This window comes from Cicer arietinum, chromosome 4 (genome assembly GCF_000331145.2).
Source record: "Cicer arietinum cultivar CDC Frontier isolate Library 1 chromosome 4, Cicar.CDCFrontier_v2.0, whole genome shotgun sequence".
Taxonomy (NCBI): domain Eukaryota; kingdom Viridiplantae; phylum Streptophyta; class Magnoliopsida; order Fabales; family Fabaceae; genus Cicer; species Cicer arietinum.
The window spans coordinates 56154562-56179114 of NC_021163.2; the positions used below are offsets into that span (position 1 = coordinate 56154562).

Here is a 24553-nt window from a genome sequence, read left to right on the forward strand (position 1 = left end):
AATTTGAATAAATGAATATATTTTTTTTAATAAATAATTTTAATTGCTAATTGCAGCAATAATGTGAGCTGCTGTATATTGTGACGTGTTGTAGTATGTTATTTGTATGTATTCTTTTATATTAGAAATTTTCTGTTTTTGCGGAAAAAAAAAAGAAGAAGAAGAATATAGGACTTTATATCATACTAACTAAAAAATGGAGTATATTTAAGGATGTATATAGATCAGGTGAAACAAACTGTAGTTAAATAGGTCTAGCTTTTTTTTAAAATTTAAGGTTTGCAAGTTTGTCTAAAAATCTATTTCACCTTGAAAAGATTTAAATAGACTGCAGGGTCTTTCTTTCTTTTTTATTTTTATTTTTTAAATCTAATATATTACATTTTATTAAAATAGGTACAAGGCCTTCTTTAAAAAAAATCTATTTTTATTTTTCTTTCAGTGCTCTTATTCCTATGAGAATAGAGATATTATAATAAATTGTTTCAACTAAAACTGAAACAAAATTCTCTTGTATAATTTATTATTAATTGAAATTCGTTAACAAAAATGAGACTGATAAATTGGTTAATTGACAACATAAAACATATAGAGATGATGTTTGTTACCTATGAAATCAAGGATGATTCGACCATCAGAGAATCTTCCAGTTGATCTATGAAAATAAGTTTCACCAAATGGGTAAGGTAATGTAAAAAAAGCAGAAGCAAAACCACCAGTATCTGAGTTTGAAGCACCAAAGTTAAATATTGCTGGGAACCTACATTCATTTTTGGCATATATTGGTGCAGTAAATAAAATAACCACAATCAAAGACACAACTAGGTTGTGCTTCTGTCTAACAAACTCAATTAATGTCATGATTTTTATGAAGCTACCACAAAGGAACCTATTCAATTATATAACATCATCATAATATCAATGTGCCAATCATAAACTTAAATTTATGGCTGATTATTATCATTTTTACTATTATTAAACTTGACTAAGTAAGAGATCAAACTAGATCTGAATTTAAAGATCAGCATTTTTTGTTTGACTGTGTATACTAATTTTTTAAGAGAGGTGATCCGCATGATTTGTTGTTAAACTAAAAATAATAATTTTTTTTTTCGTTAAAATAATACTCATCCATAATAATAATATTCTAGTTATGATTCGAACTCGAATTCTCTCGAACGAAATAAAATATTACTTAGTTCTTTAAGAAAAAAATCAGTAATTTTTTTTAACGAAGACTTTATAACTAAAAGAACACTTATTTTTAATAAAGATAAAGAGATTTCTATTTATCTCTTTAATATCAGTTACAGAATTTGAACACATAATAGAGTTCAACTTATTTTTAACATACAAAGCTCATTAAATGGAAGTTTATTTTCTGTGACATGATCTATTTAGGGGAATGGGAGGATCTGTGAAAGCTCCAGTAGAAATTTGATCAAAGACAGCCTTGTTAGCTGCTTGTGTGTAATGAGTCCCATCCCATATCACTCTAGTATATGGTTTTTTACATGAACCCACCAATTTGTTTGCACCATTTATGTTTATGGTATCTCCACATCTTGCATTTTCACCATAGTTGTATTTCCCTCCATAGCCACAACATGCCACATGTGGAAGCTTAAATCCTACATGTTAATAAATCTTTCAATTAATAACATATATTGTTTAAAGATTCAATTTATGTACATCGTCACTATAAAAAAAAATTAAATTATCAATCAATCACAACCGTCAAATTATTAGAAATATTTGAGTTTTATTACAACTATTTTTAAAGTGACGTCCGTGATTGATTATAATATACTGACAGTATAAATTTATTTTATAATAATAGTACATAGAAATTAAAGACATAATTTAACTAGAAAATGGGATCATGTTGATTTAACTCATGTACCGTATTTCTTTGGATTGATGAAAAGATTGAGCTTAGCAGAGTAGATATCCACATATGTGATTGCAGCTTGAGGAAGATTATTACGAAGTAGAGATAAGGCTTCCTTCAACTTTAAATTGAAATGTTGAGATACTTCATTGTATTGTTTTGCACAACCATATCTATCTTTTTTGGCTGATGGAATATTACCCAGAATTAAAGGAGTGCAACCAATTGGTCCTGTGTTGTGTATCCAAAATGATCTTGCCCCTAATTTGTATATGTTCTAGATCACCAACAAGTGTATTTTATCAAGTTAGAACAAGAAAATGAGAAACCAACAAATTATAAATTTATGAAAAGAAAATGAAATTAGTCCCCAAAAGATGTATATCAAGGGTTATCTAGTGTATATAAAATAAAATACAACTTTTTAGTCTTATAAAACTAAGTTTAATGTAGTATCTTCTGAAACGAAATATGATTAACTGTCATTCAACTTTAAAATAATTTAACTTTATCAAAAGTTTATTTACAAAAATTTAGAATTTTTGAATTTGTTATGAATTAAAGATGAATTTTTCAAATGTTAAAAACTCCAGATAAAATGAACGAAAATTAAAAATTAGAAATTGAATTTGAATTTATATTTCGTTGAAGAAATTTTTATATTATTATAAATATGTTTGAAAAAATTTATTAAAAATTATATATTGACTTAACAACAGCGGCTAAAACTATATACATGTTAATTTTGTAGAGATTAAAAATAATATTTTTATTTTACAGAAACTAAAATTGAAATGTTAAAATTATATTGAGATTAAAATTTTATAGTCGACCACTTTAATAAGTGATTTATGATGGACAAGAACTTAAAATTACTTGAAACTTCCACAACCATTCAAAGTATTCCTTAGAAAAACAAACTTGTCATACTCATCCTACAAGTAGACAATAAACTGATTTGTTGTAGTTTGAAATAAAACAAGAAAAATTGATTGAGTAGTTAAAAATTCAACTCAAATTAATTTCATTTATTTCTTTTGAATTAACACCAGTTAGGACTAAGGTCGACATCTCATTCACAAAAACAATAATAATTGTGAGATTTTTCTACTTTCAACCGATACAGTGAATCGTGATTGAAGTTTCAAGTGATTTTCAAATATCTCCTATTCACCGTAAAATCGCCTCAATTATAATTAATGTTCGAATAATTGGAATTACACTAAATTTCTCGAAATGTATATTTAACCCTAGCATTCAATATTTGGAAAGTATTGAACAAAATAAATTAATGAATGAAGGGTGTTTAATTACCTTGATATTCTCTATGAAAGTGTTTACCATATCGGGTATAGTGGCATTTACTTGTTCTAAAGTTGCATTACTAAAAAATCCAGCGGTAAGATCATTTTGACCAATATCAAATGTGTATAATGCTTTGGAAAAATAATCTTCTTTGGGCATCAAAGTTGCAAATACTCCTCCTAGAGATAAAAATTAGAAATTAAGAAGAAGATAAAAAAAAAAAAGGTAAATTCATGTCCTTAATTAAACAATTTTTAATATAAAAAAATCTTAATTAATTTACCTTGATCTCTAATGAATTTTGTTTTGGGTATGAAATTATCTCTAAATTGCATGTACTGAATTGCAAGAGAGAATGGACTGAATCTTCCCTTAGGTAGAATACTATTTGGGATCCTGATTGTTGATCCTGCTGTTGCAAAATTTGCACCATGTGTGAAGTTGGACCCAAGAGAATTAAGATATGAGCTAAGATAGGGAAGTCCAAAGTTCTGTGCTGAAATTACAAAATTGCAGATTAAAATTAGAATTAAAATCCTACGTAATTATAGCAGTAATCCGTTGATGATTTAATTGCTAATTGTAGCAATAATGTGATATAGTGTGATGTTTTGTGGTTTGTTGTTGGTTTTACTCTTATCTTTCATAGTTTGTTTGGTCCACTCACTCAATTACACTCTAAAGAGTATAATACATTTTTAAATTCTATTACTATATATATAAAAAAATTGATAACCTAAGAGTGTCATTGACGGCAATAAAAATATGAGCATGAAATTTAAAATAACAAATAAAAAATATGAATATTTTTTTCTTAAAGAAATGAGAATTAAAAAAATAACGGAGGTACTATTAAATAAAAAATTTATTTTGAGACGACAATTTGTGTAAAAAGAAACACATCAACAAATAACCATTAATATAAATTAAATTAAAATATTTTTAGGCTTTTAAATTTGATTCAGTTTTCCACTTAGACTTTTTTATTTATTGGATTCTTCAAGTCTCAAATTGTGTATAACTTAGTTCTTTAATTCTCAAATCATGCACAATTTGGTCCTTTATTTGAATCTATTTACATCTTTTAGAAAAAAACGTCTACGTGACAGTCAAATATTTATGTGTCCATATCAGATGTTAGGTGTCAAGTTTGCTCATAAAATTATATTTTTTAAATTAATTATTCTTTATTAATAATAAAAATATTAAATTAGTTATATAAAAAATCTCAAGTGTTCAAACCTATAAAATGAGATTGATGAAAAAATTGTGGAAACAATACTAACAAAGAAGAAAATGAGAATGATGAACTTCACTTTCCATATTTCTCTCTAAATAGGTCAACAACAAAAAGAAACTTCAAGCAAAGAAGAAATATAGAAACTCCATCCATCTTCTATGTATCGTAACCAAATAATCCACACCACACGATTTTCTTTCTTTGTCTTACCAATGTTCATCTGAACCCAAAGTTAAAGAAAGAATGAAATGAAAGAAGTGGAAACAAAAGAAAGATGAGTTAAATATGTTTAATTGCTCTTCATCCAAACTCACCTCTCACACTTAGTGTCTTTCACTATCTCTCTCAGTAACTAAGTTCTTCAAATTAGCTTTCTACAAGCCCCAAAAGTTATCATCTTCATCAATATTATGTGGGCATTTTAGGTTTCAACATTTTCTTAAAATAATTCTTTTTTGGGTTTTAAGGATTCTTCAATTGATTTGTTCTTCAATTTTAAATGGTCGCTCTTTTTGAACCAATATGTTCCCTCTGTTTTTTACTTTTTGGATATCAAAGATTCTTCAATAGATTGATTTTTCAATTTCAAGTTAAACTTTTTCCGAGTTTTACTTTTTGGATATCAAAGATTCTTCAATAGATTGATTTTTCAATTTCAAGTTAAACTTTTTCCGAGTTTTGTAAAATTCTAATTTGGGACTTAGATTTAAGTAATCACAAAATGGAGGACATGATGTTGACTTGTCATAGTTCATCTCAATCATACTTCATATCATCTATAAATCGTCAAGTATGTAGGTTTTTTTAATCGAATCTACCAAAAAGGACTAACAATACTAATAGAGATTAACTTAAATGTTTGATTTATAAACGAAAACTAACATGAAGAATCTACTTTAAAAAAAAAAAAAAAAGATAATTGGTCTATCCGAAAATTGACCTAAATATAAAATGTGCTTTAATCTACAAATTAAATGTAAATAACTGAAGTTAGAGAAATTTTTTTTTTGCACTTTACAAACACTTTGAAAGTATAAAAATAATAATTAATAAATAAATAAATAGATAAAAACACATTTTTTGTCCTTTAAATATGTATTTTCAAATAAAAGTAATTTTGTTCTCAAAGAGAGGATTATATTGTCAATAACAATACCCTTAATAAAATAAACCCAACTTGGGGTCGTGGCCCAACGTAATTTCAACTTAAGTGTTTTACTACAGCATTAAAATTAGACTTTATTTGATGTGCACAAAGAAAATAGTCTTACATGTCCTTTTCATTTTTGATGATTTTTATTTCTTTTATTATTATAGTTTTTGATAAATAAATTAACATGCAAATTATTTAGGTATTCATAAATCAAAAATCATATTAACGGAGATCTCTATTTATTTTAAGAAATAAAGAGGATTATATTTGTCTTACACTATTTATATGTTTATTTTCCACTATTATATCAAGAAACTTCATTGAATCTCATATAACTTAATGACGAGACTTATAATTCAACTATGAAAACAAATTTGTATATACTCTAAACACTATCGAATTGACAAGTTAGTTATCAATATTTATGGAACGCAACTTAAACCGAGGCTATAATTTCCCTAGTCCTATGACTGTAATCTCTAAAATATCAATAAAATAATAGTAAAGTTGTGATTTAAAAGCTTTATTTTTGAAATAATTGTGTTATTAAAATATAAAATTTGACATAAAATATGAATATAATAATTTATTATTTTATGAAAAATAAAATATAATTATATTTTAGCGATATTCTATTTGTATTTTAATAATATTATTATTTAAAATTTATTTATTTATTTTAAGAAATTAACAAATTTTAATTTTAAAAAATTATATAAAACTAATTTAAATTTTAATTATAATAATTTTTTATTAAATTTTATTTATCTCTCGATCAATTATTATATTATCAAAATCTCATTCCTCTAAATCCATGAAGACCAAGGAGAAGAAAAAAGATTTACCTTTGACCAGTACTTAGAAAAGTGATTAACAAAAAAAGCATATAGATATGTTAACAGAAAAGGAAATGGATAAGATAAGATAAGAAAGGATGTTACCTATGAAATCAAGGATGATTCGGCCATCAGAGAATCTTCCAGTTGATCTATGAAAATAAGTCTCACCATATGGCAAAGATAATGCAAAAAATGAAGAAGAAAAGCCACCAGTATCTGAGTTTGAAGCACCAAAATTAAATATTGCTGGGAAACTACATTTATTTGTGGCATATATTGGGACACTAAATAAAATAATCACAATCAAAGACACAACTGCGTTGTGCTTTAGTGCCATGATTATGATTTTTATGAAGGAAGCTCAAAGGAACCTATCATAAACTTCATTTTATAGCCGATTATTACTATCATTATTAAACTTCATTAAAATATCAAACTCTTGAATTCAAAGATAAGCCTTTTTTTGGTTTGACTGGGTATCGCAGTTTTATTTATTTATTTATTTATTTATTTATTTACTTTATTATTATTATTATTATTATTATTATTATTATTATTATTATTATTATTATTGTTGTTGTTGCTTTGTTGACCTAGAGTTTGTCTTGGATGCATCTATATTGATACAATGTATACTTCTACAGCGGAAATTAGAAAGAAAAAAGAAATATCATATAGAAAAATTGTTGTTCCCAAAAGTGCAACTCAAACGGTAGTATCTTTTTAATTATTTCTATATATATACTTTTATTGAAAATTATAAGACATTAAATAAAAGTATAATAAATAATATAAAAAGATAAATATTTTAAACAAAAGTATAATAATAATTTAAATAATAAATATACTTTAAAATCGTAATTATTTTTACATATAAAACTAATATGTAAGACTGGAGTAACGCTTTTCTATATTAACATAAGAATTTTGCAGCAATTCTCTTTAGAACAAAAGAAGAATGAAAAATTGTTTAACAAACAGAATTATATATAGAAAGTAAAAACTATTATTTTAATGGAAAAGTATTTGGTTATCTACTCATCTTTCTTGTGTATTTTAGTATCCTATTTTTTTAAAGAGAGGTGTTCCGCACGATTTGAACAAACGCAGTTAAAGACATGTGCTTCTGAGATTTGTTAGTTGTTAAAATAAAAAAATAATTTCCATATATTTTTTAGTTCACATAATTTTCACCTATAAAAATATGAAACTTTCTTTAGTTCTTTAAGAAAAAATAAATCTGAAGAAAAAAATTACAAATAATTTAGATGAGAGATGATTTATGTCAAGTGTAAGTTATAAGTTTAATATTAGTTGGAGAAGTAAAAGTTGATTAATATATAAGTGAAATTACTTTTATATATCAATTGTATTAAATTTTTTGATAAATATGTAATATTGAAACTACTATATTATCTTCAATGACACTAGATTAAAATAATATCTATTAATTCTTAACAATAATTTAATTTTTGAGAGATTCTTTTTGAATTTTTATTTCTGATGGATTAAATAAATTGGGTTTAACATTTTTATTGTCATAAACTAGAATGAGTCCCTGACTAAAATTAAATTCAGCGTTCATATTTAAATTAGACACATAAAAAATATTGAAGTCTATTTATCTTTTGTAAATCAAGTTCACGATACGTGTAATTGTATAAATTGATCTTTCGAATTCGACAAAACTACAATAAATGACAAATTTTTCGTTAAAACTTCCTATATATATATATATATATATATAAAATATGGGTTTCTTTGATCAAGAAGTAAAAATTGTATATGTCACTAATAAGTTGTATCCTAGTCTTTTTCTATATAATTAATGAATTCCTTAATATTTTTACCTACACTATTGGTGCTTAAACTAAATTTGTTTGTCTTAATCAATACTTGTATGCCATTGTCGATTTGTCGTTGCCAACTTGCCATCAAGTTAGGAGGGAAGGAAAAAGTGGTTTGTTTTGTTGTGAAAATAAAGATTCTCATTCTCATAAAAAAAACGCGTGAAAAAAATAAATAAATAAGATTAGCATTTTGATAATTAGGAGGAATGATAGCACGTGATCCTTTAAGTAATATTTTATTGTGAGACATGAAATGAACATCATTGCATCAAAATAAGTGGTTAAAATTATCTGTTTTATTAAAAAGCACGTGATGGTCCTTTTACCCAAAAAAAATTGTGACAGTTCATTGTCAACTTGGTTGTGAAGGCAAAGTGAAAAGGAAAATATACGTAAAATATAGTGTAAGAAAAGAAGAATATATTAGAAATAAAAATGTATTGATGTATTATTTTTTATTTTTTATTGAATATAATTGATGTAATTTAGTATAAAAGAAATAGAGAAAACAAAATGTTAGATTGTTCTTAAAGTATAGGAAATGTTTTTGAAATAAAAATGCTCTCATCAAAACTTTAAACTAATGACATTAATATAAAATCAATATAGAGAAATCAAATATTTAATTAATATAAAACATATAGAGAAATCAAATATTTAATTAATATAAAACATATTTTGATTATTATTTTACCAATTGGGTTGTGTATTTGTCAATTTATTGATATTTATTTTTTGTCACTAGACTAAACTATTAGAATTTAAAATGTTTTTTAAACTTACCACTGCATATCAGTTATAAAGCTTAAACATCTGAAATAGTTTGAAGTCAAAACGATGCTTATTAATTCTTAATAATAATTTGAACACTCTTATTGTTAAAAAATAATTTGAATTAACAATCAAAATAGTTCATGGACTAAAATGTCCGGAATAATTTTATAATTTTGAGAGATTATTTATGAAATTTTTCTTGTAGATTAAGTAAGTTGGGTTTAACATTTTTTTCTCTGTTTTATGAGTCCTTACTCTAAAAATAAATTTAGAGTAAATATTTAAATTAGTTTCATTAAAATATATTTATTTTGTATAAATCAAGTTTATAATGCGTACAATTGCATAAATTAATATTTTAAGTTGAATAAAACTACAATAGATGATAAATTTTCTCTTAAGACTTTTATGGTTACATTCGTATTCGTATAGTTATATTTGAATCTAAACTTTTAATTAAAATATTATAAGAGATCTGAATCATATAATTTAATTATTTTTTGACACATTGAGATCTATTGTCCTCTGACAATAAAAAATATAAATTTGGTCATAAAAATTTAAATATTGATTAAAGTAGACTTAATTGACTATCTTAAATATTGTTCTTTGATCAATTTAAATATTTACTGTTAAAATATAAATTAAATTAAAATAAATAAAATTAAGATTTTTTTAGAGGTGAATAAAAATAATTTATATGTGTTTCTTTGAGCAGGAATTAAAAATTGTATATATTAATTGTATCCTATAGTCTTCTTTATATGTTGGTACGGAGGGTGGAACCCATAAATCAGTATGAATAACTTCAACCGACATGCCATAAGAAGATAATTAAAGACATTTGGAGCATGAAATTTGTGGGATTTACCCGTACTACAATCAATACATAATTCAATTGGATTATTTTTAAAAAGATGCACAATTGACAACATTTAAACATGCATGACTTAGTCTTTGAAAGATAAAGAATATAGCATTTTAATATATTAGTTTTAAAGTAAGTATTTTAAAAATAAAAAAAAATAAGTGGAATATATATTAAAAAAACCAACTTTATGCATCTTTAACTTTTATCCTTAATTTAAATATAAATAAAATAATAAAATATTATCTAAAGCATTTACAATGAAATTCTCTGATTTAAATATTTAAATGAGTTTTGTGTATACATATTATCTATTGTATAATTTTTTTTTATAAGTATTATTTTTTTTCTAACTAACCACTTTAAAAAGAATTATTAAATAAATTTAACTTTTAATTATATATTATTACATTTTAACGGCATTTAATTATTGTAATACAATTTATAAAAGTGAAGAAAGAGTGATTCTCTAGCAGTCTTGTCTACGGTCACCCGTGTTAACAATGACAAGACATGGATTTCTAGAGTTTCGAATTTTCAGCTTTTAAATATACTTCAATATTTTGCCGACTTCGATTTTTTATTATTTGCGATTGATTGATATTGAAAACCAAAATGGAAAGCTAATATATTGCACTAATTAAATGTTTGCAACAAAGACACGATTCCATTGATATGTCTGACTAATTCAAAGGAACAAAATGGTAATATAATGAATGAGGATTTAGGTGCTTAAATATGCAGCCAATGTTGAAATATATGTTGAGTTGTTGACTATAACTCTATTTCATATTCAACTCTTGCCTAATCTGTTGAACCTTAAAATACCTTTTGTATACTGGTGTTTGTCTGTATTCAAAATTCCAAACTGTTCATATTTCTTATCACTTAAATGAGCTTGTAAACAAGTCATTTAGAACGTTAGTGTTTGTTAAAGCGTTTGGGTAACCTTAAAGAAACAACTTATCACATTTCTAGAAAGTTGATTTGAATAAACTCTCTATAATAGCTTATTAAAACAATCTATAATATATATAACTACACAATTTGACTAAAGTTTTTCTTTGAATGTTAAAACAGCTTACACGTAAATTAATATTTTAAGTTGAATAAAACTACAATAGATGATAAATTTTCTCTTAAGACTTTTATGGTTACATTCGTATTCGTATAGTTATATTTGAATCTAAACTTTTAATTAAAATATTATAAGAGATCTGAATCATATAATTTAATTATTTTTTGACACATTGAGATCTATTGTCCTCTGACAATAAAAGTAAATTAATATTTTAAGTTGAATAAAACTACAATAGATGATAAATTTTCTCTTAAGACTTTTATGGTTACATTCGTATTCGTATAGTTATATTTGAATCTAAACTTTTAATTAAAATATTATAAGAGATCTGAATCATATAATTTAATTATTTTTTGACACATTGAGATCTATTGTCCTCTGACAATAAAAAATATAAATTTGGTCATAAAAATTTAAATATTGATTAAAGTAGACTTAATTGACTATCTTAAATATTGTTCTTTGATCAATTTAAATATTTACTGTTAAAATATAAATTAAATTAAAATAAATAAAATTAAGATTTTTTTAGAGGTGAATAAAAATAATTTATATGTGTTTCTTTGAGCAGGAATTAAAAATTGTATATATTAATTGTATCCTATAGTCTTCTTTATATGTTGGTACGGAGGGTGGAACCCATAAATCAGTATGAATAACTTCAACCGACATGCCATAAGAAGATAATTAAAGACATTTGGAGCATGAAATTTGTGGGATTTACCCGTACTACAATCAATACATAATTCAATTGGATTATTTTTAAAAAGATGCACAATTGACAACATTTAAACATGCATGACTTAGTCTAGTATGAAAAGTTATATAGTCATTGGTAGTGGAATCAAAATAGGAAATATTAGAGCAGAATCACAAGCAATGAAATTGTTTAGAGACACTTGGTCAAATTCCTGCAATTTAACATAGCATAAGGTTGGGTGAAGTTCAAATAAACTCCATTTGTCATTTAGCATATTTAGAGACAGAGACTCTATTTTAAAGGCAAAAAACGAACATATGAGTTTATAATTTATGTTTTTTTTCTATAGTTAATTTAAGTAGTTTATAAATGTAAGTAGTTAATAATTGATGTATTATAATTTTATAAATAATTTAAATTATAAAATAATATTAAAAATTTAAATTAAATACTTAATTTTTTTAAAACTTTAAAATAAATAAAATAGATAAATAAATAAAATATATATCAGATTCATAAATTCTAAATTAATAAAAAAATTAAATTTTAAATTACTAATTTTAAAATATTTTAAACATTAATATATTAAATTTGTTTTTAATTAATAATTTTTTTTATATAATGTTATATTTTAAACTAATTAAATCATTAATTTTATTAAATATTTAATTAACTTAACGACTATCAACTAATCTTCCTAGATATAACCAAACATAAGGTTGTGATTTATATGAAGCATAGTAATAAATGATTTAGAGTAAAATGAGCATAAGGATTAATACTTGAAACTATTTTAGCAGAGCCAATATTGGAAAAGGAAATAACTTTTATATGGTTATTGACTTATTGTAGTATGTAACTATAGTGAAATGCTTTATATTATTTATTTTTTACTACAAAATTTACTTATGGGTATAAAATTGACATTAAAATTATACATCAATCCAAAGTGTTTAATACAAGAAGGAATATTCAAATATGACATGGAATTACACTTTATTTTATTAAATACAAGTTGTTGCCTAGGTAAGCAACTATTGGATGGAATTTCTATGGCATGCCATATTTAAGGGAATTGGTGGATCTGAAAAAGCCCCACTAGAAATTTGTTGAAAGATGAACTTGTTAGCTGCTTCTGTATAGTGAGCACCATCCCAATTCACTCTTACATATGGTCTTTTGCATGACCCCACAAAAATTTGAGTGCCATTAACCTCAATGGTTCCTCCACATCTAACAATACTACTATAATTATACTTCCCTCCATAGCCACAACAAGCAACTAGTGGATGCTCAAATCCTAAACATCAATTAATTACTCAAATATATTAAGAAATTTATTTAAATGTAGTTCTTAATATCATAAAAATATATAAATTAACTCTGAAAATTATTCGTTAATATAATTCAATTGATAATTGTAGGAACATTGATTTACAGAGTTTCAATTTTAAATATGATATTTTTTTTATTTTTATATTTAACGTGTGTGAGTCTAACTATAATTAAATTATTTATAAATAAAAGTAAAATCTAAAAGTATCATTATTCAGAACTTGTTTCTAGAGAATAAAAAAATCATTGGAAAATAAAATTTATATTAATAAAAAAATTAGGTTAAATATTATTAATTAAATAAAGTAATAGTAACTTTTTTTTTGTTTAGAAGGTGAAAGTAACTTGAATTTTCTTATATTTGAGATAAAAATAAATAAATAAATTTGAATTTTTTTTATACGAGCAAGTAGACTACAAGAGTGTGAGAATAGGATGATTTTGAATTTTGCTCACCATATTTGATTGGGTTGGTGAAAAGAGAGTACTTAGCAGAGTAGATATCTACATATGTGATTGCAACCTGTGGAAATTCCTCACGAATTTGATCCACAGCTTCTTTCAACTTTAAATTGAAATATTGAGCTACTTCATTATATTGTTTTGCACAACCAAATTCATCCCTTTCAGCTGATTCAAAATTGCCTAAAATATAAGGGAGGCAACCAATAGGTCCTGTGTTGTGTATCCAAAATGATCTTGCCCCCAAATTGTATATATCCTAGATCAAAATGTTCATCAAATTAGAATTAATAAATTTACTAAATGATTATATATTAAATTAAATTTTCTTTTTTAAGAAAAAATTAAATATTTTTTTAATCTTTATAAAATTACCATTTTTATATCTAATATCTACATATTAATTTATTTAATTTTAATCTCTATTTTTATTATTATTTTTATAAAAAAATAGTATTTTCAGTCTCTGAACATTTAATCCTTATAAAAGCAAAATAAATATTAAAATTGGACAACAAATTTTGATTAATTATAAAATTTATAAGAACTAAATATGTATCATTTGGAAACAAATGTATTTATCCTATCATATTTAATAATTAGAGAAAAATGAATATCTATTGACAATTTAGACTAATTTTATACTGACAGTGAATGATAATAATTGATTTCATTATCTCACTACATGGTTATAACTTTTATCGTCAAATAACCACTCAATCAACGATATTTGCTGTCTAGGGGTGTGCATTGGTATAGGTAAATCCGTGAATCCGATCACTCAATTCAATTCAACCTGCATTTTGACCCAACTCATTTAAGTTCGGGTCTAATCCGAACCAATCCTTTGAAACTCAATTATGTTCGGCTCGGGTATCAGATTTAACTTTTTAAACCCATGAACCCGCAAACTCAATCCATTGACGTGACATATATATTTTTATTTTTACTATTGATGTATAGTTAAAATTTAATTGTTGGACTGTAATTGAGAATTTGTTGTTAGTTTAATTAATTTAAGTGTTTTGTTGTATTTGTGGATGTATTTTAAATATTAAATGATATGTTGCAATATAATTTTATTATTTTTTAGATATTCAAGTATTTAAGTTTAATTACATTTTTTTTAAAAAATATATTATTTTTTATTACCTGTGAACCCAATACATTTCAACCCGCTCATAATTGGATTGGTTTAGTTCGGGTTTAATGAAAAAAAAAAATCATGATTTGAGAACTCAACCCAGTCCAAATAAAATTGATCGATTCGGATGTCGGATTTGGCCTATAACGATCCAACCCAACCCTTATATAGTCCTATTAATGTTGTCATAGTACAAATGTATACACTAATAATCATTAAACCCTAATATTTATTAAGATTATGGAACTACCTTAACATTTTTGGAGAAACCCTTGATTATCCCCAGCACAGAAGCATTTACTTGTTGTATAGTCATGTTTCCAGAAAATCCAACACCAAGATCATTTTGACCAATATCAAATGTGTACAAAGCCCTTTGAAAATACTCTTCTTTTGGCATCAAGGTTGCAAATATGCCTCCTACAAAAACAAGATCAAAGTAAAATATGTCCTTATTATTTAGAACCACCTAAAATATATGTGAATAACTAATGTAAGATTTTATGTTACCTTGTTGTCTAATGAATTGTGTTCTAGGTTTGAAATCTTTAAATTGAGTGTATTGAACATCAAGGTAGAAAGGACTGTATCCACCTTGAGGTATAATGCTAGGTGGTGGTCTAATTGTTGATCCAGCTGTTGCAAAGTTTGCACCATGTGAAAAATTGGTCCCCAAAGAATCAAGATATGCGCTTAGATAGGGGAGTCCAAAACTCTCGGCTGAAATTTACAGTATTGCGAATCAAAAATTAGAATGCAATGCACTAAAAAATAAAAAAAGTTTAATTGTGGTACATCTTCGGTGTAAAAACATTTACATTGTTAACACATCATAATTATTTATATATGTAATTTGAAAATGTAGATTTTCTTTAAAATTAAAATTTGAAAATGGTGTAAGTTTGGAGATATTGATATGTGTTTCGTCCTCAATGCTCTAATAGTAAAAATCTTACTATTTTTTTAAAAAAATTATATGTAATTATTTATTTTATTTAATATTTTTCATACAATATAAATTTTAGTCTCCTTTCTGCATAAAATATAATTTTAATATTTGTATTTATTATTATATGATAATAATTATTTTATTATATTAATTATAATATATATTATGATTAGATTTATTATTTTATATATGAACAAAATGCAGAGTTGAGTGAGGGAATCTAATCCCTATCGAGTGGAAAAATTAAGACTTAAATGTAAAACTCTATAAAAAAAAACAAAATAGATGCAGACTTTCTCCAATTAATCTGATACAAAAGTGAAGAAGGACAAACTCTACCTTAAATCCATCCTACTTTCATACCTACGTCTACTTGATTTATAAATTATAATTGCATTTCAACTAATATACTTCTTTTTATATTTTTTAATTATCATTTTAAAGTTATTATACATACAAAAAAAGTCAATAAAGTTTATTATTCTCTATAAAGATATTTATCTTTTCTTTAATAAGTTTATTTAGTTATTATTTTATTCCACATATTTATTTCCCTCTAAAATAAATAATAATTAGTCTTACTTTGAATATTAAATACAACAAATAGAAAAGAAGAAAAAAAAACATTTCGTAAAGAATATTGACAAAGAAAATAACAGAAAGTAATATATTCTAGTATCTGGTGAAACTCCGTATCCAACTTCCTCCTTCTAGAAACATAAAGAAAATTGGATTTAATTTATATGAAATATCAGTGTAATTTTTTATATATACATCCAATTATATTTTATCAATATAGGTCATTTTTCTATCATATGGACGCATAATTTACACTAACCCATGAACTAATTAAACTCGTGAAAATTTCCCAACCTCATAGAAGAGTGAATTGTTAAAAGATTTGTGAGTTTCTAAACAAAACATCGTGCACATCCAAATATATAGAACTAGAAAACATATTAATGTCAATATGCATGATTTTGATTCGAACTCAAATTTTTTTTATTTTTTATTTTTTATTTTTTGTATATGTAAGTCTAGTCACTAAATTATTTATTAAAAAAAAGAATTAATTACCAATAAAATCGACGACTAAACGACCATCGGAGAACCTCCCGACAGGTCTATGGAAATATGTCTCTCCATATGGCGGCGTTGGTGCAAGAAGAGAAGCAGCCAAACCACCAGTGTCTGAGTTTGAGTCACCAAAGTTAAAGATTGCATGGAAATTACACTCACTAATATTACTACTTCCATTCACTATGGTAGCTATATATAACAAAACCACAAAAAATGACACATGTGAGATATGAAACTTGTTTATGCTTGCAAACTCCATTTTGGACATGACATTTAGTCTATGAAGAACATTTGAGAATAATTAAAAGAGCCAACATTGGTTTCTATATAATACTAGAAAGGTAGACTTTTCCAATGTATCCTTTCAAAACTTATTAACTCACAGGATACATCATAGATGAGCATCCACAATGGTAAAAGTTCATTTTAGTCATAACCTTTTTTTTCAACAGAATTTAACCTTTTCTAACAACACGTCATATAAGTTATACGGATTTTTTCATATATATCTCTTTTATTTTTTTTTAATTCTATTTTTAAAATTAATATACTAACATATCATTTTTTTGGACTTTTAGAAAATTCCATCATGAAAATATAATCATATAAAACAAAAAAATTTAGACGTAGTACTTTTGGACATTTTTATATTTATTATTTTATTAATTGATATAATAAATAAAAAATAAAAAAATAAAAATATTAGTTATTAATATAAAATTAATTAAAATTAGTAAAAATATTATAGAAATGTAGTACTTTTGTGGGTAAAAATTATAGAAATTAATTTAGTATGGTTGTGTCTGTTTTGAAAAATGGTAGAGAAAGATAGAGGGGGTATTGTTGCAAAATTATTTTTTCTTTGATGATAAACAAATACTTCAAATAAAAAAAATAAAAATAAAAAAGAACAATCGAAACAAAATAATATCCCACAATTGTAGCAATTACGAGTGATTAAGTGCAAACTAAATAGGAAATAACAAAAAAAAAATAGATATTTTATTTCAATTTATTTAAATTAAATTATAGAAAACTAACTACTTTACCATCTTCAAAAATAATATAATTCATTATTATCGACATACATTTTATTCTTAACATCTATTTTATTTTATAATAAAAATAAAAGTCGCGTGTAGACTTCTAATAAAAGAGGTAAATGATCACAAACCATCTACTAACCAACATAATAATATAACTACTTCAAACAACCTCACCCAAATAAACTACTTCTACTAATGACAAAAATAACATGTATTATATTGTTTAAACAACCATATATATATATATATATATATATATATATATATATATGTGTGTTAATTTGTATTTTAGTAAATAAAATTAACATAAAATAAAAGAGTACAAAATAAGAAGAGTTACTCATTTTATTTGCAAATAAATCACAATAAAATAAAAGAGCGTTAGTTGTAAAATATATTATTAATTTATTTGCAATAGTAAAATATATTATTAATTTATTTGCAATAGAAAGTAAAGTAAAAATTATTAAAATATTATAACACGTTATTTTTTATCTCAAAAGACATGCAAAATACATAACATTTCAATTATTGACTAGAATGACAGTTTATCATTCAGAATCTGTACAATAATAATTTTTATCAAATCATATTTAAATTTGTTTTTTAAAAATATATTTATTTACAATATTATAAATAAATAAATCTAAAAAATAAAATATAATATGGTATTAGTCACCTAATCATAACTTAAATATTATTCGAATGTTACCGATAACTATTAAATTTCTATAAATTTTGTTTTTCTGTTAATTTTAATTAATTTTCTATAAATAATTAATACTTTTTAATTATTTATTATTTTTTGTTTATGTTTTCGGTTAATAAATAAAATAAAATGTGCGCGGAAGCATCCCAATATGCGATATCTTGAAAGATAAAGAATATAGCATTTTAATATATTAGTTTTAAAGTAAGTATTTTAAAAATAAAAAAAAATAAGTGGAATATATATTAAAAAAACCAACTTTATGCATCTTTAACTTTTATCCTTAATTTAAATATAAATAAAATAATAAAATATTATCTAAAGCATTTACAATGAAATTCTCTGATTTAAATATTTAAATGAGTTTTGTGTATACATATTATCTATTGTATAATTTTTTTTTATAAGTATTATTTTTTTTCTAACTAACCACTTTAAAAAGAATTATTAAATAAATTTAACTTTTAATTATATATTATTACATTTTAACGGCATTTAATTATTGTAATACAATTTATAAAAGTGAAGAAAGAGTGATTCTCTAGCAGTCTTGTCTACGGTCACCCGTGTTAACAATGACAAGACATGGATTTCTAGAGTTTCGAATTTTCAGCTTTTAAATATACTTCAATATTTTGCCGACTTCGATTTTTTATTATTTGCGATTGATTGATATTGAAAACCAAAATGGAAAGCTAATATATTGCACTAATTAAATGTTTGCAACAAAGACACGATTCCATTGATATGTCTGACTAATTCAAAGGAACAAAATGGTAATATAATGAATGAGGATTTAGGTGCTTAAATATGCAGCCAATGTTGAAATATATGTTGAGTTGTTGACTATAACTCTATTTCATATTCAACTCTTGCCTAATCTGTTGAACCTTAAAATACCTTTTGTATACTGGTGTTTGTCTGTATTCAAAATTCCAAACTGTTCATATTTCTTATCACTTAAATGAGCTTGTAAACAAGTCATTTAGAACGTTAGTGTTTGTTAAAGCGTTTGGGTAACCTTAAAGAAACAACTTATCACATTTCTAGAAAGTTGATTTGAATAAACTCTCTATAATAGCTTATTAAAACAATCTATAATATATATAACTACACAATTTGACTAAAGTTTTTCTTTGAATGTTAAAACAGCTTACACGTAAATTAATATTTTAAGTTGAATAAAACTACAATAGATGATAAATTTTCTCTTAAGACTTTTATGGTTACATTCGTATTCGTATAGTTATATTTGAATCTAAACTTTTAATTAAAATATTATAAGAGATCTGAATCATATAATTTAATTATTTTTTGACACATTGAGATCTATTGTCCTCTGACAATAAAAAATATAAATTTGGTCATAAAAATTTAAATATTGATTAAAGTAGACTTAATTGACTATCTTAAATATTGTTCTTTGATCAATTTAAATATTTACTGTTAAAATATAAATTAAATTAAAATAAATAAAATTAAGATTTTTTTAGAGGTGAATAAAAATAATTTATATGTGTTTCTTTGAGCAGGAATTAAAAATTGTATATATTAATTGTATCCTATAGTCTTCTTTATATGTTGGTACGGAGGGTGGAACCCATAAATCAGTATGAATAACTTCAACCGACATGCCATAAGAAGATAATTAAAGACATTTGGAGCATGAAATTTGATAAATTTTGTTTTTCTGTTAATTTTAATTAATTTTCTATAAATAATTAATACTTTTTAATTATTTATTATTTTTTGTTTATGTTTTCGGTTAATAAATAAAATAAAATGTGCGCGGAAGCATCCCAATATGCGATATCTTGAAAGATAAAGAATATAGCATTTTAATATATTAGTTTTAAAGTAAGTATTTTAAAAATAAAAAAAAATAAGTGGAATATATATTAAAAAAACCAACTTTATGCATCTTTAACTTTTATCCTTAATTTAAATATAAATAAAATAATAAAATATTATCTAAAGCATTTACAATGAAATTCTCTGATTTAAATATTTAAATGAGTTTTGTGTATACATATTATCTATTGTATAATTTTTTTTTATAAGTATTATTTTTTTTCTAACTAACCACTTTAAAAAGAATTATTAAATAAATTTAACTTTTAATTATATATTATTACATTTTAACGGCATTTAATTATTGTAATACAATTTATAAAAGTGAAGAAAGAGTGATTCTCTAGCAGTCTTGTCTACGGTCACCCGTGTTAACAATGACAAGACATGGATTTCTAGAGTTTCGAATTTTCAGCTTTTAAATATACTTCAATATTTTGCCGACTTCGATTTTTTATTATTTGCGATTGATTGATATTGAAAACCAAAATGGAAAGCTAATATATTGCACTAATTAAATGTTTGCAACAAAGACACGATTCCATTGATATGTCTGACTAATTCAAAGGAACAAAATGGTAATATAATGAATGAGGATTTAGGTGCTTAAATATGCAGCCAATGTTGAAATATATGTTGAGTTGTTGACTATAACTCTATTTCATATTCAACTCTTGCCTAATCTGTTGAACCTTAAAATACCTTTTGTATACTGGTGTTTGTCTGTATTCAAAATTCCAAACTGTTCATATTTCTTATCACTTAAATGAGCTTGTAAACAAGTCATTTAGAACGTTAGTGTTTGTTAAAGCGTTTGGGTAACCTTAAAGAAACAACTTATCACATTTCTAGAAAGTTGATTTGAATAAACTCTCTATAATAGCTTATTAAAACAATCTATAATATATATAACTACACAATTTGACTAAAGTTTTTCTTTGAATGTTAAAACAGCTTACACGTATGCACTTATATAATAATATAAGAGCATTTATCAAGTTGATGATTAACTTGACAGAATGCCACTCCTTTAGTATTTTCCGAACTAAATTATTGCAACCTTAACATACAGCTATTATTCACATTTTGATGAGGGAAAATACAAAAGACCTTGGCAAACCAGTCGGATCTCTGCGTATATCAATCAATGTATGTAGGAAGGAAACACAGTACAATTTTTACCAGGTATTTCAAGCTAATGCACGGATTCCAGATTCTTCAGACGATGAAGGCTGTAACGACCGAAGGCGAATGTCATATTTTACACTACCGGACACTTTGGAGCCAGGGGATGACTCTGCTCCGTCTGACACGAGAGGTAAGGATGAAGTGAAACCATTGTATGCATTTCCAATATGGTTACCACACTTGCGACAAAGAAGCTTTGTTGTTCGGCGAAACAAGCCCCATGAATGTTTATGAAAATGAGGCACACACTGAATCTCATCAACCTGGGTAAATCTGCTGTCATCAATATTGAAGAATGATATGACACCTCGCTTTATGGACTTCCCGTATTTAGATCCGATGGATGTGGTGTTCCGGTTTGAGGAGGATAGGTTAAGCTCATACCCACAAGCACCACAGCTGCAAAAAATATAAAGATAAGAAAACTAAAAACAGTTCCACCCACCACTGTGAGAAATCATAATCAAAATAACATACTCGATTGCTCAGTGTATGATTCATTGTTATTGATATATAAAGAATGATAATTATAATGATTAATGACGGAGTACACAAAACATTTGGAATAAAACATGATAACATGGAAAAGTATTTGGCTGTGTATCTGATAAACATTCTTACACTGAAAGGGAAATGGTAACATTTGTAGATAAAAAAACTTAGAACTTAGTGTAACTAAGTCCTTCCTTTTTCTATTTATAAGTTGTATCGTTGCTCTGAGCAACTTGCTTGGTGCTTTAACCTTACCAAACAGAGCTTGATCATATTACTCATGGCAAGTTGATCATACTCAAAATAACACTAGTTCACCTACCATATTTTATGAACATATTGTCCATGAAAATCTAGAAGCTTGGTGCAACAGTTTAAGTAGCTGATGTTTGATTTAAAGAGGTACAGTCCACCTCATATAAGTGTCCGGTAAAGCAGCCTATAACCAGTGTTGGATTTTTTGACAACCACCATAAGCGATTTGAGAAAGGATGCCCACAATGGCGGCGCCATAAGCCACAATAGCTTGTTTATATGGCAGATTTTTTGCCATCTGCCATCGACAACCCTTCTCTTGTTTATTTAGCATTAGATTGCTCATTATACATTGTAGAAAAGTCTTGTTACAGTTGTTGGTTATTATTCAAAATTGAACACATTGAATCCCACCACTGCGCCATACAGCTCAAAAGGGAGGTTTTGACTCCAATTCTCAAAAGAACAAAACTTAGATGTTCTATAAATTACAACTACTTATATTATGATTATGATGAATACACAATCCGTGAGTTGAATTTTGATTAAAGAACAGTAAAAATGGCACACAAGAAACTGCACACAAATCTCCTAACTACAAGCAAAGGAAAATGGAAACACAAAGATAATACCAATGAGACTTTCAAGAGTAAATGTGAAATGCAATCCTTATTGTGTACAAAGTTTCTAAAGTAATCAAGAAGCAGAAAAACAGATACTTCCCGTAGCATAACATGTATCACTATGATAGATAAAGCAAATCCAAGTTATGAAAATGACTGAGTACCCAATCTAAATGTTTGAATTACCAATCATGAAAACTCCTTCTTAAATCAGTTAAAAAATTTAAAATCACCCACTTAATAATGCAATTTACTATTATCCTAACTACTTTTTAGCTTTTCATATGTAAAGCGAATCACCAAATTAGTCCCTAAAATTATAGTGTCGTAAATTTATCAACATCTCAAAATAGTTCTTAAAATTGAAAATAATCAATCATAAAAGTTCTCAATGTACCACTGACACTGCTGAATGAAAACGTGTCTTGTGTCCAAGATCCTACATGTCTTGGTGTCCAACAACCACACAACACCGATGCATGTGGCTATATTGAATCACTTACATTTTCTCAAATTATTATCTCAAATTATTATCAGTGTCTACACCTCTATCGGTGTCCATCGTCCCTGTTCCTAATATAACTGAAATTTTTTAAATTCATATTCTTTTATGAAATTTCGTTAATTCCAGATATCAGATTAATAATTTAAGGAATTAAATTGGTAATTCACAATATAACATGATCAACAACACAAAAAAGAAACCAATAAAAAAAACAAAGAATTGGATCAAACATAATCGAGAATTCAAAGAATTCACCTGTAACGGACATCCCTTTGGGAAGCGGAAGAATAAGAGGAGAATGTTCGGTTAAAGTGGCTATCTCCATTGAAACCCGATTTATTATCCATTAAATAGTATTATCCGGTAACGGCGTGGCAGCGGTGGTGGCCGATTGAGAAAGAGCCACCTTGGCGGTGAAAAGCACGCGCGCGAGAGAAATGAATAATAGGAAGGTGTTGGGAGGACAGCGTGTCCCGGACGAATCGGAACCGAAATCGAAAATAAATAAACAGCACTACCACAACACACAACGTGATTGAAACGACGCCGTTTTACAAAGTGACTGGACTGACAGAGAAAAAGGTTTCGGTGTTACAGTTTCAGTCACACCAAAAGGGATAACAATAAGAAGGGAGATAACTTACTAGGGCTGAAAAACAATTATTATTTTTTAATGATAAATATTAAATGAGATTAAATTGTATTTCATACATAGTAAATATTAAATTAGATTAAATTTTATACATGGTATAAATATCAAATGAGATTAAATTTTATACAATATAAATATTAAATGAGATTAAGTTTTATACATGGTATTTCATTTATTTCTAGGTACATCATTCAAACCTCTATCATTCATGTATCTATATGTTATCAAGTGGAAAACGTTTGTTAGAATTTAATACGGCGGAGCATTGAAGAACATCGAAAATGTTACTTGGTTTTTAGGGAAAAAAAATTTGCTCACCTAAAAAAGAGGATGGCTTTGGTTTCAAAAGCATGAGAGTCCACAATAAGACATATATGTTGAAATTGGGATGGCAATTTGTAGCTTGTCCTAACAAATTTTGGGTTCGTCTAATGCGAGTTAAGTATGGATGTGGTATTCAAGTTGTGCTTAAGATGATTCATGGAAGTATAACTTCCCACATTTTGCGAGTTATCTCCCAAATTTGGTCGAATGTTGAGTGCAATACATCTTGGACGTGCG

At 25.5% G+C, this 24553-nt stretch overlaps 2 protein-coding genes across 2 annotated transcripts in view; both read right to left on the reverse strand.

Moving 5' to 3' along the window:
• LOC101514585 (uncharacterized) overlaps positions 1 to 16976 on the reverse strand; it is a 21127-nt gene extending 4151 nt beyond the window's left edge. Inside the window, exons 1-12 of the mRNA XM_073367446.1 lie at positions 16669 to 16976; positions 15153 to 15362; positions 14893 to 15062; positions 13493 to 13757; positions 12737 to 13001; positions 11672 to 11730; positions 6531 to 6788; positions 3480 to 3692; positions 3206 to 3375; positions 1904 to 2168; positions 1378 to 1631; positions 609 to 897 (exon numbers count right to left, since the gene is read on the reverse strand). Coding sequence (XP_073223547.1) covers positions 609 to 897; positions 1378 to 1631; positions 1904 to 2168; positions 3206 to 3375; positions 3480 to 3692; positions 6531 to 6788; positions 11672 to 11730; positions 12737 to 13001; positions 13493 to 13757; positions 14893 to 15062; positions 15153 to 15362; positions 16669 to 16939 — 2689 coding nt within the window. The 5' untranslated portion in view covers positions 16940 to 16976. The remainder of the gene's footprint in view (positions 1 to 608; positions 898 to 1377; positions 1632 to 1903; positions 2169 to 3205; positions 3376 to 3479; positions 3693 to 6530; positions 6789 to 11671; positions 11731 to 12736; positions 13002 to 13492; positions 13758 to 14892; positions 15063 to 15152; positions 15363 to 16668) is intronic.
• Positions 16977 to 21197: 4221 nt separating this feature from the next.
• On the reverse strand, positions 21198 to 23962 carry LOC101513697 (uncharacterized protein At4g08330, chloroplastic-like). Its single transcript, XM_004498283.4, has 2 exons — positions 23596 to 23962; positions 21198 to 21864 (listed from the first exon to the last, which is right to left on the reverse strand). The coding sequence occupies exons 1-2, from the start codon at positions 23685 to 23687 to the stop codon at positions 21468 to 21470; spliced, it is 489 nt and encodes a 162-aa protein (XP_004498340.1). The 5' UTR covers positions 23688 to 23962; the 3' UTR covers positions 21198 to 21467.
• Between the last annotated feature and the right edge of the window lie 591 nt (positions 23963 to 24553).

Excerpts from the sequence above, each read along its gene's own strand:
- LOC101513697 (XM_004498283.4), bottom strand. The coding sequence starts at position 23,687 with ATGGATAATAAATCGGGTTTCAATGGAGATAGCCACTTTAACCGAACA. Across the intron at positions 21,865-23,595 it reads CAAAGGGATGTCCGTTACAG|CTGTGGTGCTTGTGGGTATG; the intron begins GTGAATTCTTTG and ends TATTTTTTGCAG.